Source organism: Lynx rufus, unplaced genomic scaffold (assembly GCF_022079265.1).
Source record: "Lynx rufus isolate CCGP_SWC_20201006 ecotype Redwood Valley unplaced genomic scaffold, mLynRuf1.p SCAF_23, whole genome shotgun sequence".
Taxonomy (NCBI): Eukaryota; Metazoa; Chordata; class Mammalia; order Carnivora; family Felidae; genus Lynx; species Lynx rufus.
The window spans coordinates 12,033,584-12,045,252 of record NW_025814838.1 but is presented as its reverse complement, the minus strand read 5'-3'; the positions used below and the strand labels follow the sequence as shown (position 1 = coordinate 12,045,252).

At 55.0% G+C, this 11,669-nt stretch overlaps 1 protein-coding gene across 1 annotated transcript in view; it reads right to left on the bottom strand.

The window, feature by feature from the left end:
- Positions 1-4,920: 4,920 nt before the first annotated feature.
- Positions 4,921-11,669, bottom strand: part of ABCC6 (ATP binding cassette subfamily C member 6) — a 51,666-nt gene continuing 44,917 nt past the window's right edge. Inside the window, exons 26-31 of the mRNA XM_047087813.1 lie at positions 11,471-11,572; positions 10,524-10,670; positions 8,583-8,741; positions 8,337-8,503; positions 5,347-5,541; positions 4,921-5,029 (exon numbers count right to left, since the gene is read on the bottom strand). Of these exons, the coding sequence (XP_046943769.1) occupies positions 4,921-5,029; positions 5,347-5,541; positions 8,337-8,503; positions 8,583-8,741; positions 10,524-10,670; positions 11,471-11,572 (879 nt within the window). The remainder of the gene's footprint in view (positions 5,030-5,346; positions 5,542-8,336; positions 8,504-8,582; positions 8,742-10,523; positions 10,671-11,470; positions 11,573-11,669) is intronic.

Below are 11,669 nucleotides of genomic sequence, written 5' to 3'. Positions count from 1 at the left end.
ATTTCTGCTGCACCCTAAAACCGCACACCAAGTAAATGTGCAGAGGGAGCTTCCCGACCCTGCCGGTCTTCCCTCCGACATTGCTGTCCCTGGACTGACACCTTTGCCTCGCACGTCGTTGCGTTTAGGGACTGAAGCCTGAGTGTTCAGTACCGGGCTCCCGTCAGGGTGTTACCATTGGAAGGAGGTATTTATACGTGCCGGGTCGGGGCAGGGGTGGGGGGGTGTCGGTCTGAGAAGGGAGGTGTGCTCCTGTCTCCTGTCTCCGTGGAGCCTGACCCTGAATCACCAAAACCCCAAGCCGGGTCTGTTAAACAGGTATCTGAGCGTGTGCCTACGGGTGTGCTTTGTGAGACAACTGGGACTCCAGAGGGTCCCAGGCCTGAGTCAGAGCTCCTTCTGCTTTACGAAGAGAAGGCCGCAGGCCGCATTAACCCTGAAGAAGGTGGAAGCCAGAAACGCCAGGGTTGGGGCAGGGGCGCCTGCTCATCCAGGTATGGTCCGGGTGAGTGCTTTCCTAACGTGGAGGGAGACGGCACCTGCCGTGTGCCAGGCCCTGGGCTCAGTGCGGAGCGTTGCTCACACGGGAAGGGACCCCTGGGCCAGAGGGGAGCGGGCAGTGGACATGGTGCCTCCCAGTGTTGAGCTCTTGTCCGCCGTTCATTCTCACATCCCCGTGCGGGTCCTGCAGCTCATTCCAGAAAAACACTCCCAATCAGACCGCTTCTCTTCCCTCCCATTCCTGCCACGCTGGTCTCTCTCTCGTGTTCCTGTGACAGCCACCACCTCAGTGGTTTCCCTGCTTTTGCCCTGGCCGCCCCCTCCCTGCAGCAAGTCTGTAAAAAAATCACATCCCAACCCTCCTGCGGTCCCCATCTCGGCACCCACACACCCCACGTAATCTGGCTTCCCATGACCTCTGCCCGCAGCTCCCTTCTGGCCACCTCACTGGCCTCTCCAGCCACAAGTCACACTCTGCTGGTGTTCCAGGGTGCAGGATGCAGGCCCAAGGATGCAAGACCAAGAGGGTCTTGCCTCTTGCTGGTCCCTCCCTGGTGGTGGTGCAGTGGCTGCTCTGTGAGAGCAGGGGGTTGATCTGCTTATTCCCTGATGAATGGCCCACCACGGGCATGTAGCATGCATCCAAGTGGCTGGGTTCTCTGATCCAGGACAAGCCCTCTGTGCCGGGCCCTGAGCCAAGTGCGAAGTCATCGGGGACTCGAGAACTTGCCTTTCGGCACCCGTGGTTTCTTCCTTGGTACAGCTGGGATCATTATGTCCACCAGGCCAGGTGGGTGTGGGGATGGAAAAAGATCCAGGTAAAGCACCCAGCACCATAGCCGGTGATGATGTAGGATTCGTCGCTTTGTCCATCCGTCCGTCCGTCCATCCAGTCACGCAGGTGTCACTTACTAAGCACTCTCGTTTGCTGCACACCATGCCAGGTGCTGGGAGACACAGTGAAGACACATGAACAAATCCCTTGCCTCGAGAAGGAAAGGGGGGCCCTGGGGCACCTGGGGGGCTCAGTCGGTTCAGCATCCAACTCTTGATCTCAGCTCAGGTCATGATCTCACAGCTCATGAGTTCGAGCCCTGAGTTGGGCTCTGTGCATACTGACTGCGTGGAGTCTGCTTGGAGTTCTCTCTCCCTCTCTGCCCCTGCCCCACTTGTGCGCTCGCTCTCTTTCTCTCTCTCTCAAAATAAACCAAGAGGAAAAAAAAAAAGGAAAGGAGCCCTTTCCTTCGCTTCTGGTGGGATACCAGAGTGGAATTCAACTAGCAGCGAGCTGGTGTTTTAGAGTGAACGAAGTGTGCGAGAGGCAGTGTGGTACAGTGGATAGGACGTGAGCTCTGGAGCCCGGCCACCTGGGTTCGGATCCCTCCTTATGCTATCCCTCCTTATGCTATCTGTAAAAGGGGCCTCCTCAAAGCATCCTAGTAAGGGAATAATGATGGGACCTTCCTCCTCCCGTTGTAAGGGTTCCCTAGAAGGCTACGGCAGGCATTGGGGCAGGGCTTGGTAAGCGTTTGCAGTGACGGGACGGGACACAGGTGAAGGTAAGGGACCTACTGAGACCGGGACTGACCACAGAAGGTCTGTACATGGCTTTTCCTGCATCTGTGTCCCCACCCCCCCGAGCCTGTGGCAGGAGGACGGATGGCCTGGGTGGCCCCTGCAGGCCGGTCTCCAGGAAGCCGTGGTGTGGGCCCAACAACAGCCTCATTAGCGCTGGCTCCCCGGGAGCACGCTCCGCCTGCTGGCCAACCACCTCCCTCCATGAAAGAAGCCTTTGAATGACCCCCAGTGGGTTTGCCAAACACACAGCGGCTGCCTCTTTGGCCTGCGGTCGCTCTGCCCGGACATCAGGGGGCTCTGTTCCAAGTAGAGAAATGGAAAGTGCTGTGTCTGGTCCCTTCCTCTGCTTCAAAGTTGGGCAGACGCCCCCCACGCCACGTCCTGGGCTGTGGTGGTAAATAGACCCAGGAGCAGAGCCCCCACTCGGCCACTTACAAGCTGGGCGACAATTGGCAGGTCATGTGAACTCACTGAGCCTCAGTTTCCTCGTTTATAAAACAGAGCTGGGAGGTGCTAGTGATGGTGGGGCCGGCCCCTTGTAGGCATGACCAGGGGCAGGCGAGGGACGGAGACCTCCCACTCTGCTTGCAAGGCGACAGCAGGAGCTTCTGGCCGCCCCTTGGCAAAGGGAGGTAGGCACTGCTGTTAGATCTAGCTTTGGTTTACTCTGGGCTGAAAACCCGATGTTGAATGGACCAGCTGAAAGTCCCCGTGACCGGGCTGGGACAGGGCGGGCTCCAGGTCCCAGCAAGCAGGTGGGTGTCCACAGGCCCCTCTTGATATACCAGCACAGCCATTGTCCACGTCTCAGCGGATTAACCACGGGTCGGGTAGGCCCAGTGCCTCTCACCAGGTGATTGATCCCCCGGGGGACAGTGGCAGCATCTAGAGACATTTTTGTCACAACTGGAGGTGACAGTGCTATTGGCCTCTAGTAAAGAGGCCAGGGCTGCTGCTGAACGTCCCTCCCAACCCAGAATTATCAGCCCACCTGTCAACAGTGATGCAGTTAAAGGGCGCCTGGCACCTGACTCTTAATTTCGGCTCAGGTCATGATCTCAGGGTCATGGGATGGAGAGCCACATTGGACTCCACGCTGAGCCTGCACCTCGCTTAAGATTCTCTCTCCCCCTCTGCCCCTCCCCAGCACTCTCTCTCTCTCTCTCTCTCAAAATAAATAAACATTTTTTAAAGAGTGATGTGGTTAAAAAGATCCTGGTGTGTAAAGCCTTTACCCCCTGGAGGACCCACAGAGGTCCTCAGATAGAACAGGATTGCCGACTATAGTGAACATCGATCGGGCGTGCATTTGGTGCCCAGCTCACCTCTGCAGCCATGCCGTGAGGTCACTAAAGAACTGTGGGGCTGGCCTCAAGTTCTGGTCCAGGGACTTGACTCCTTTCTCAGGCTGCCCTTCACAGGTATATGCCTGTGTGGCCTCAGGCTGGGCTATTTTAGACTCTTGTCCCCCTTGCCTGGTGCCTGAAGCCAGTTTTAGGAGCCCTGTATCCGATTTCCGAGTGCTGTGGGAAACCGGCCCCAGCAGCATGGCGCGTGGTGACTCCCCCTCACGAAAGCGAGCCCTGAGCCATCCCTATCCAGGCCTCTGGCTGCTCTGGACGTCCCAACCACCATTGGGACTCCCCTGGGGAGCTGGAATTTGGTCTTCAACAAACAGAGGAAGTGAAGTGTGCGGTGAGGAGATTCTCTCAGTGGGAGTCTGGGGGTGCTGGCTCTGTGAACCCTATTTATGGAGTTGAAAGTGTGCACGTGCTCATTCCCGGGACGGTCTGCTCTTGGTGTGGGTTGTGTGGCTGGTGCGACAGTTCAGATAAGACGCTCCTAGGGGCTCATCTCCGAGGGTAGGGGGGCACCAAGAGGTGTAGAATACTCCGGAAGCTTTGAAAATACGTTCCAAGGGGCACCTGAGTGGCTCAGTCGGTTAAGCGTCTGACTCTTGGTTTTGGCTCAGATCACAATCTTGTGGTTCATGAGTTTGAGCCCCGCGTCGGGCTCTGCGCTGGCAGCGTGGGGCCTGCTTGGGATTCTCTCTGTCTCCCTCTCCTGTCCCTCCCCTGCTCGTGCTCTCTCTCTCAAGATAAATAAAAAAAAAAAAAATAGGTACCAAAATGGAGAACGCGTCAGCAGTTGTGGGCGGAGGGAGGTGGGTATGGTTACGAAAGCAAGCAGAGGGGTTCCTGTGGTAATGGAAACATTCAGCATCCCGTCTGGTGGGGGTAGGTGCAGGAGCCTCCGTAGAAATGCGCGTGCGCACACACACATACACAAATCCACGTAAAAGCGGGAAATCCGAACAAGATCGGCCGATTGTACCACTATCAACATCCCGGTTATGATATTATACTATCGTTTTTCAAGATGTTACTAGTGGGGGAAACAGAGTAAAGCTACGCAGGAACTTTCTGGATTCTTGTCGTGGCTTGTCACTCGACAACCATCTCAGAATTAAGGGGGTGGTTTGTAAAAGGCACACGCACACCACGGTCCCAGCCCCCCCCCAGCCCCAGAGATGCTGATTTCTTTGGTCTGCGGTGGAGCCCAGACATGTGCAGGTTTCCAAGGACCTCAGGTGAGGCCAACGGGCGGGCAGCACAGGGAGCCCCTCCAGGGTGGATGTGGCGGGATGAGCCCTCATCAGGCCAACCTGGGTGTTGCTGTGTCCTCCTGGGTTTGTGATGATCGGCCATTTTCTCTGCCGTTTTCCTCCCAGAGATCAGAGGGGTCTAGATCCAATACTGAGGTGCCACTGACGACCCCTGGGTCACCTGTACCTCCAAGGCACAGCAGTCTCTCCGGGTTGGCGAGGCGAGGGCAGAGGGCTCAGACTAGGCCTGACTCCTGTGCCAGCCTATGAAACAGGCCCTTCTGGGCCAGCAGCTGGACCGGGCTGCCACTCTCTGCCACCTGCCCCTTGTCCATGACCAGCACCCTGCAGGAGAGAGGGCAATGGGGAGCCCTTACCGGCCCAATCCGCCCGAGCGCTTGCACCAGTGAAAGCCCAGCATGTCTGCTCTGGCAAAGTCCGGCCTTCCCTGCGGTTTCCCGACCCTGACAGCTAGGTTGGAAACATCTTGCGGGCACGTGTTCTTGGGCTCATCTCCTCCCTGCTGGGCATCAGTTTTGCCACCTGTACAGTGCGCGCGTGATAACCCATTCCAGCGCCCGTGCGGCTCTAAACCCTGATGCCTTCCTCTACGCCCGTGGGGGCGGGGCGGGGAGAGGGCCTACTCGGGGAGGGGTGCTTACCTGGCGCAGTCCATCACAGAGCGCAGGCGGTGGGCAATGACCAGCACTGTGCACTGGGCAAACGAGCTCCTGAGGGCGGCCTGCATCTGGAGCTCCGTCCCCGGGTCCACGGCGGCTGTGGCCTCGTCCAGGATGAGGATCTGGGTTTTCCGGAGAAGGGCACGTGCCAGACACAGGAGCTGCTTCTGGCCCACACTGGGAAGGAGTGGGACGGTCAGGCCCGACGTTTCTCTACCTGCATCTCAGGACTTGCAGGGCCTGCCCACGAACGGATCCCCCGACAGCTGCAGAAGTTAGTGGGGCAGGTACACACACTCCTTCACGAGGGTCCCCAGTCCACAGAGCTGGCAGGAATCCCCTTCCCGCCATTTTTTGAGCACGGAGACTCCAGGCAAGACATTCAAACCCCCGTGCCTCAGTTCCTCTCCCCCAGTGAAATGGCTATTTCCACTTCTACTCAGTGTTCTTTATCTTGTGCCAGACATAACCTACGTGCCTGTGCATGTCTTGACTCACGTCTCACGGTGACCTCAAAGGTAGTTACTGTGCCAATGAGTCTTGTGACTTATCAGGGTGCAGGGACAAAATAAGCCCGATAAAAGTGCTTAGAAGTGTGCTTGTCACAGAGTAAGGCCCCAGCACACAGCACACAGTTGCAACTGAAGGTCACACAGTCCGTGACACCCCTGACCCTGGAGACCCAAGGCTGTCTGGGGCGGTCTTCCTTCTCACGGTGAAGCCTTCCAGCAGCGTCTCTGGGGAACCAGGACCCGCTATGGCCACGCCCCTGGCGAGCTGGGTGACCCCGGGGCAACTTTCAAGCCTTATAAGCCAATCCTGCAGAAGGGGATTCGTGAGGGGGCCTCTCTGAGGTTTACAGGGAAACATTATTTTTCCCTCCATCCAGGCACTGTGTCTGCAACTTAACACGTATAAGTCAATCCTCGAACAGGAAGGAGATACTCACTATAGTTCTCTTTTCACTCACTTCTCTCTTGGGCAGAGAAGATGAACTTGCCCAAGGTCCTAGAGCTGGTAACTGGGGGAGGCTGGATTTGACGCGTGTCTAAACTCTCAGCCACCAAGCTACACTGCTTCTCTAGTGAGCAGAAGCTCTGATGAGGCTGCCACCCACGGCCTCTTACCCTCACACCTCTGGGGGCAGATGGGGTTTTAGGATCCAGAATGTCTTTGTTTTCAAAAAGGCACGCAAGCATCCATCCGTGAAGGAATGGGCAAGAAAAATGCGGTACGTCCCTACGATGGAATAGTATTCAGCCTTAAAAAGGAAGGGAATTCTGGCACATGCTGCAATACTGATGAGCCTTGAGGGCATTATGCTGAGTGAAACGAGCCAGTCACAAAAGGCGAATACTGTAATACTCCCCTTAAATGAGGTACCCAGAGGGGCGCCTGGGTGGCTCAGTCGGTTAAGCGTCCGACTTCAGCCAGGTCACGATCTCGCGGTCCGGGAGTTCGAGCCCCGCGTCGGGCTCTGGGCTGATGGCTCGGAGCCTGGAGCCTGTTTCCGATTCTGTGTCTCCCTCTCTCTCTGCCCCTCCCCCGTTCATGCTCTGTCTCTCTCTGTCCCAAAATAAATAAACGTTGAAAAAAAAAAAAAATTAAAAAAAAAAAAAAGTTCTGGAAATGGGTCGCATAATTATGTGAATGTATTTAACACTACGAATTGTACATTAAAAAATGGTTGGCCATTTATAACTACGTCGATGGAACCAGAGGGTATTATGCTAAGCGAAATTAGTCAGGGAAAGACAAATATCATGTGACTTCACTCATATGAGGAATTTAAGATACAAAACAGATGAACATAAGGGAAGGGAAGCAAAAATAAGATAAAAACAGGGAAGGGGACAAAACATAAGAGACTCTTAAAAATGGAGAACAAACAGAGGGTTACTGGAGGGGTGGGGGGTTGGACTGGAGGGGTGGGGGGTTGGGCTAAATGGGTAGGGAGCATTAAGGAATCTACTGAAATCATTGTTGCACTATATGCTAACTAACTTGGATGCAAAGTTAAAAAAAAAAAAAGTAGACCCTATTTTCCAGTATTTATGAATAAAGATGAATGTATTCTAGTAAAGAAAAAAAAAGTGGTTGGGGCACCTGGGTGGCTCAGTCGGTTAAGCATCCGACTTTGGCTCAGGTCACTATCTCGCAGTTCATAAGCTCCAGCCCTGGGTCGGGCTCTGTACTGACAGCTCAGAGCCTGGAGCCTGCTTTGGAGTCTGTGTCTCCCTCTCTCTCTACCCCTCCCCCGCTCACGCTCTGTCTCTCTCAAAAGTAAATAAACATTAAAAAAATTTTTTTGATGCTAAATTTTATGTTAGGTGTATTTTACCACAACTAAAATTTCTTTTTTTTTCTTTTTGAGAGAGAGCCAGAGCACGAGTGGGGGAGAGGGGCGAGGAGGGGGGGGGGAGCGAAAGAGAGAATCTTAAGCAGGATCCACACTCAACACGGAGCGTGGTACAGGCCTCAGTCCCATGACCCTGGGATCATGACTTGAGCTGAAACCAAGAGTCAGACGCTCAACCAACTGGCCACCCAGGCGCCCCTAAAAGTTCTTCAGACAGAAACGTACACCATATGTTACTTAGAACCCACAGTGAGAGTGGAATTGTGCCCACATCAAACACGATACTTTTGTAGCAAAAGAAATGCTGAGAGGGATAAATAGACTATAAGTAGCCTTGTGTCAGTAAGGGTTGGGTTTTGTCACCCAAATAAATTGAGGAACCGAATTGAGGAAAACAAAACTGGATATTCGGAGACTGTGTTGGAGTTCAGAATTGCTGATGAGGGACAGGGTTCATCCTGTGAGTACTAACAGAATGAAGCTGGCAGTCCCGTGGGGGAGGCAGACTTCCAGGGCATGTTACCCTGGGGACAGGGCAGTGCGGGGAGCCTCAGCCACACTCGCCTCTCCACGCAGCTCCTCCCGGGCCCTGGTCGTGGCGGGGCAAGCCTACCTCAGGTTGCAACCTTGGTCAGCACACTCATACTGCAGCTGGCCAGGCAGGCTGGCCACCAGGGCTCTGAGCTGCACCGTGTCCAAGGCCTCCCAGACGGCTTGGTCCGGGTGCTCCTGCAGCATGTCCAGATTCATCCGAAGCGAGCCAGGGAACAGGGTGGGGTCCTGGCCGGAAGGGGCAGTGGGTCAGGGCCGGGCCCAGCCACGCCTCCCACCTCTGCCCACCCTGTGCCCCAGGCCTCACCTGGGGGATGATGGTGATCCTGGACCGCAGCGTGTGCAGCCCTACGTGGGTGATGGGGACCCCGTCGATCCAAATCCCACCCTCGGCCGCCTCCAGGAGCCGCAGGAGGCCCCCGGCCAGGGAGGACTTCCCGGCCCCTGTCCTGCCAACGATGCCCACCTGCCAGGGGATGGGAGGGCAAGGCTCGTTCTGACCACGTCTGCCCAGAAGCCCGGAGGGTCCCTGGGCATCTCTGCGAGGTGTTTCCCCTGCATCCAAGATACATCCATCTATCCATTATCCTTTGAGCATTTGTCCATCTGTCCGCCTTTCCATATGTCCACCCATTCCATCCAGCCTTCTTTCTGTACATAGTTCTCTGTCTTCTCCCCTTTGTGACTCATCTCTCCCATCTTTCTGTCCACTCACCCACACTTCCTGCTATACCCCCACCCTCCCGTTTTTCCATCCTTCCATCCATCTGCCCATCATTGTTCCTGCCCCCATCCGTCCTCAGCATTTATTGCTGCGTTCTCAATGTCCAACACTCGCTGGAGGCTCAACACTATATGTTTAAGAAGTGAATGAAATATGGGCCATCTGGGTGGCTCAGTCGGTTAAGTGTCCAACTTTGGCTCAGGTCAGGATCTCACAGTTCATGATATCAAGCCCGGCTCTGGGCTCGCTGCTGTCAGCACAGAGCCTGCTTTAGACCCTGTAGCCCCCTCTCTCTCTGCCCTTCTTCCACGTTCAATCTCTCTCTCTCTCAAAAATAAATAAAAAAAAAAAGTAAATGAATCGTGTTACCCACTGTATGACAGGCAACTCTTCTAGGCATGAGGAATAGAGAAATTAAGGAATCCTTGCTCTACAGGGCTCACTGTCTGGTCCTGGAAATAATGCAACTGAGCAAACTTAATTTGAATACACTGTGATGAAAAAGCCCCCACCTGGGATAGAAGTCAACAGGGTAATCAGAGCAGGCTTCATGGTGGAGGTGATACTTGAGTGGAACCTTGAAGGATAAGCAGGAGTTTGGGGAAGGGGAAGATGCCAGGTAAACCCCCCGAGGGGAGTACCAGGTGCCCACCTGGCCCCGTGAGGCAGTACTCCCCAAGTATTGGCTGAGCCCTGGCAGGGCAATGAATGAAGAGCTGGGCAGAGCCTTGAATGCTAAGCTCAAGAGTTTGGGCTTTACTGTAAGGGAAGCTGGGAGCAGGGGGAAGGTCTCAAGCAGGGGAATGTCATGCCCAAATAAAGATCACGGAAAACAGACTGGAGGTGACCAAATGGGAGGCTGGGGGCTCAACTGGGGGCCTGGAGCAGTCTAGGAGGAGGCAGGAAGGAAATGCAAGTGGGAAATGTTTCCTAAGCATCTGTAAAATGGGACAATACTAGCACTTCTTCGTAGGGTCGTTGTCAGAGTAAAAGTGCACCTGATAATTGCTAAAACCCCGGGCAAACGCTTCTGCAGCTCTTGCTATGTGCCAGGCACCGTTCCCAGCAGTTTATATGTGTTAAGTCACCGAAACTTCACAAGAGCTCTGTGAGATTGACATTGTTATTTCCATTTTACAGATGGAAAAACTGAGGTCAAGACATGAAGTGACCTGCCCAGGGTCAGCCATGGCAAAGCCAGGAACTGAGCCCGTGCAGACTGGATCGCGTATGCGGAACATCCAGCACTCTGCCACAGCACTCACGTCGGAGGCAAAGAGAAAGAAGGCGGTCGGAGAGACGCCTCCTTACCCAGGACACCAAGGTGGGTGGGTGGTGGCATTCGCCAAGATGGCGGCAGGTCTGGGGGAGATGATCGTTTCAGTTTGGGCGTGGTGGGTCTTCAGAGTGGAGGGCCTGAAGTCGGGTGTGGAGGAAGCATTTGGTGCTCAGGGCCTAGACCCTGGGCACTGCCCACCCTGGGCCTGGCTTCCAGGAGGAGGAAGACGGGCCAGAGCCGCTCACCTTCTCTCCGGCTTCGATCTTGAAGGACACACCCCGAACGGCCAGTGGGAGCTCAGGTCTGTATCTCAGGCCAAAGTCCCGGAACTCGATCTGCCCCCCGTGAGGCCAGGGGGACCGGTCTGCACAGGTGGGTAGCCTCCAGGGCGCCTGGGACGGGAGAGGGGCACAGGGTCAGAGGAGCCGCTCTCTCTTTGAGCTTCAGTTTCCTCTTCTGTAAAATGGGCATATTTACTGCTATCTCACAGAGTCGTTGGGGGCATTGGAACATAGCAGAGCTATAAACAAGTGACCTCTGAGATTATAAAAATAATGATGGTATTGGCTACTCTATCTTTATTATTATTATTAGCCACTATTAATTGTCAAATAAGATTCTGTCTTCCTCTAGAAGGGGTAGAATAATATTCTCCCCTTTGTCTTTGTGAGGAGGGCAAGATTGTGCATGAGGGGGTCGTTAGCTGCTGTGTGCTCTTCCTGTGACCTTGAATAGGTCCTCGATCCCCTCGAGGTGAAAGAGGGCCCATCAGAGCCGTGGGCGTGTAGGGCCTGTCTACGGTGTGCCTGACACTAAGTGCTTTCTCGTGGGATCTCACCTGACCCCCCAGTACACCCGCGCTGTTACCTTGCCGTGTCACTCTTCCGTTATTGTCATCTTGCTGTGATGTGCCTAGAACGTTGCTGTGATGTGTCTGTGATGTGGCCGTCATGTTGCTGTTCTACTGCTACTGCACTGCTGTTACCTATGGTCCCCTGTCACTCAGAAGAATGACCTGCTTTGCCCAAGTGAAGAAGCAAAGGACCCAGGATTTCTCCTGGCTCCAGACCCCACGCTCTTAACCATTACTGTCACCCTGGCTGCAACCCCAGCCCTCAGTGGCAGGGGCTCTAAAGCCCGTAGCAGGCATAGACCTGGGTCCACACCCCCATCCCCATCTTCCACCCATCACCTCCTTGGGCGTCTGGACATAGTCCTTCATCCGCTCTACCGACACGATGCTGCTCTCCAGGTCTGTCCAGCTGCGAACAGCCCACTGCAGTGTCTGGGTCACCTGGGGGGGGGAAGACATCGCAGGCTTGCGTCAGCCCCCCTAGGCAGGGTGGGAGGCAGAAGTGGGGACAGGTAAGGGGATGGGCTTTGACTGTCGT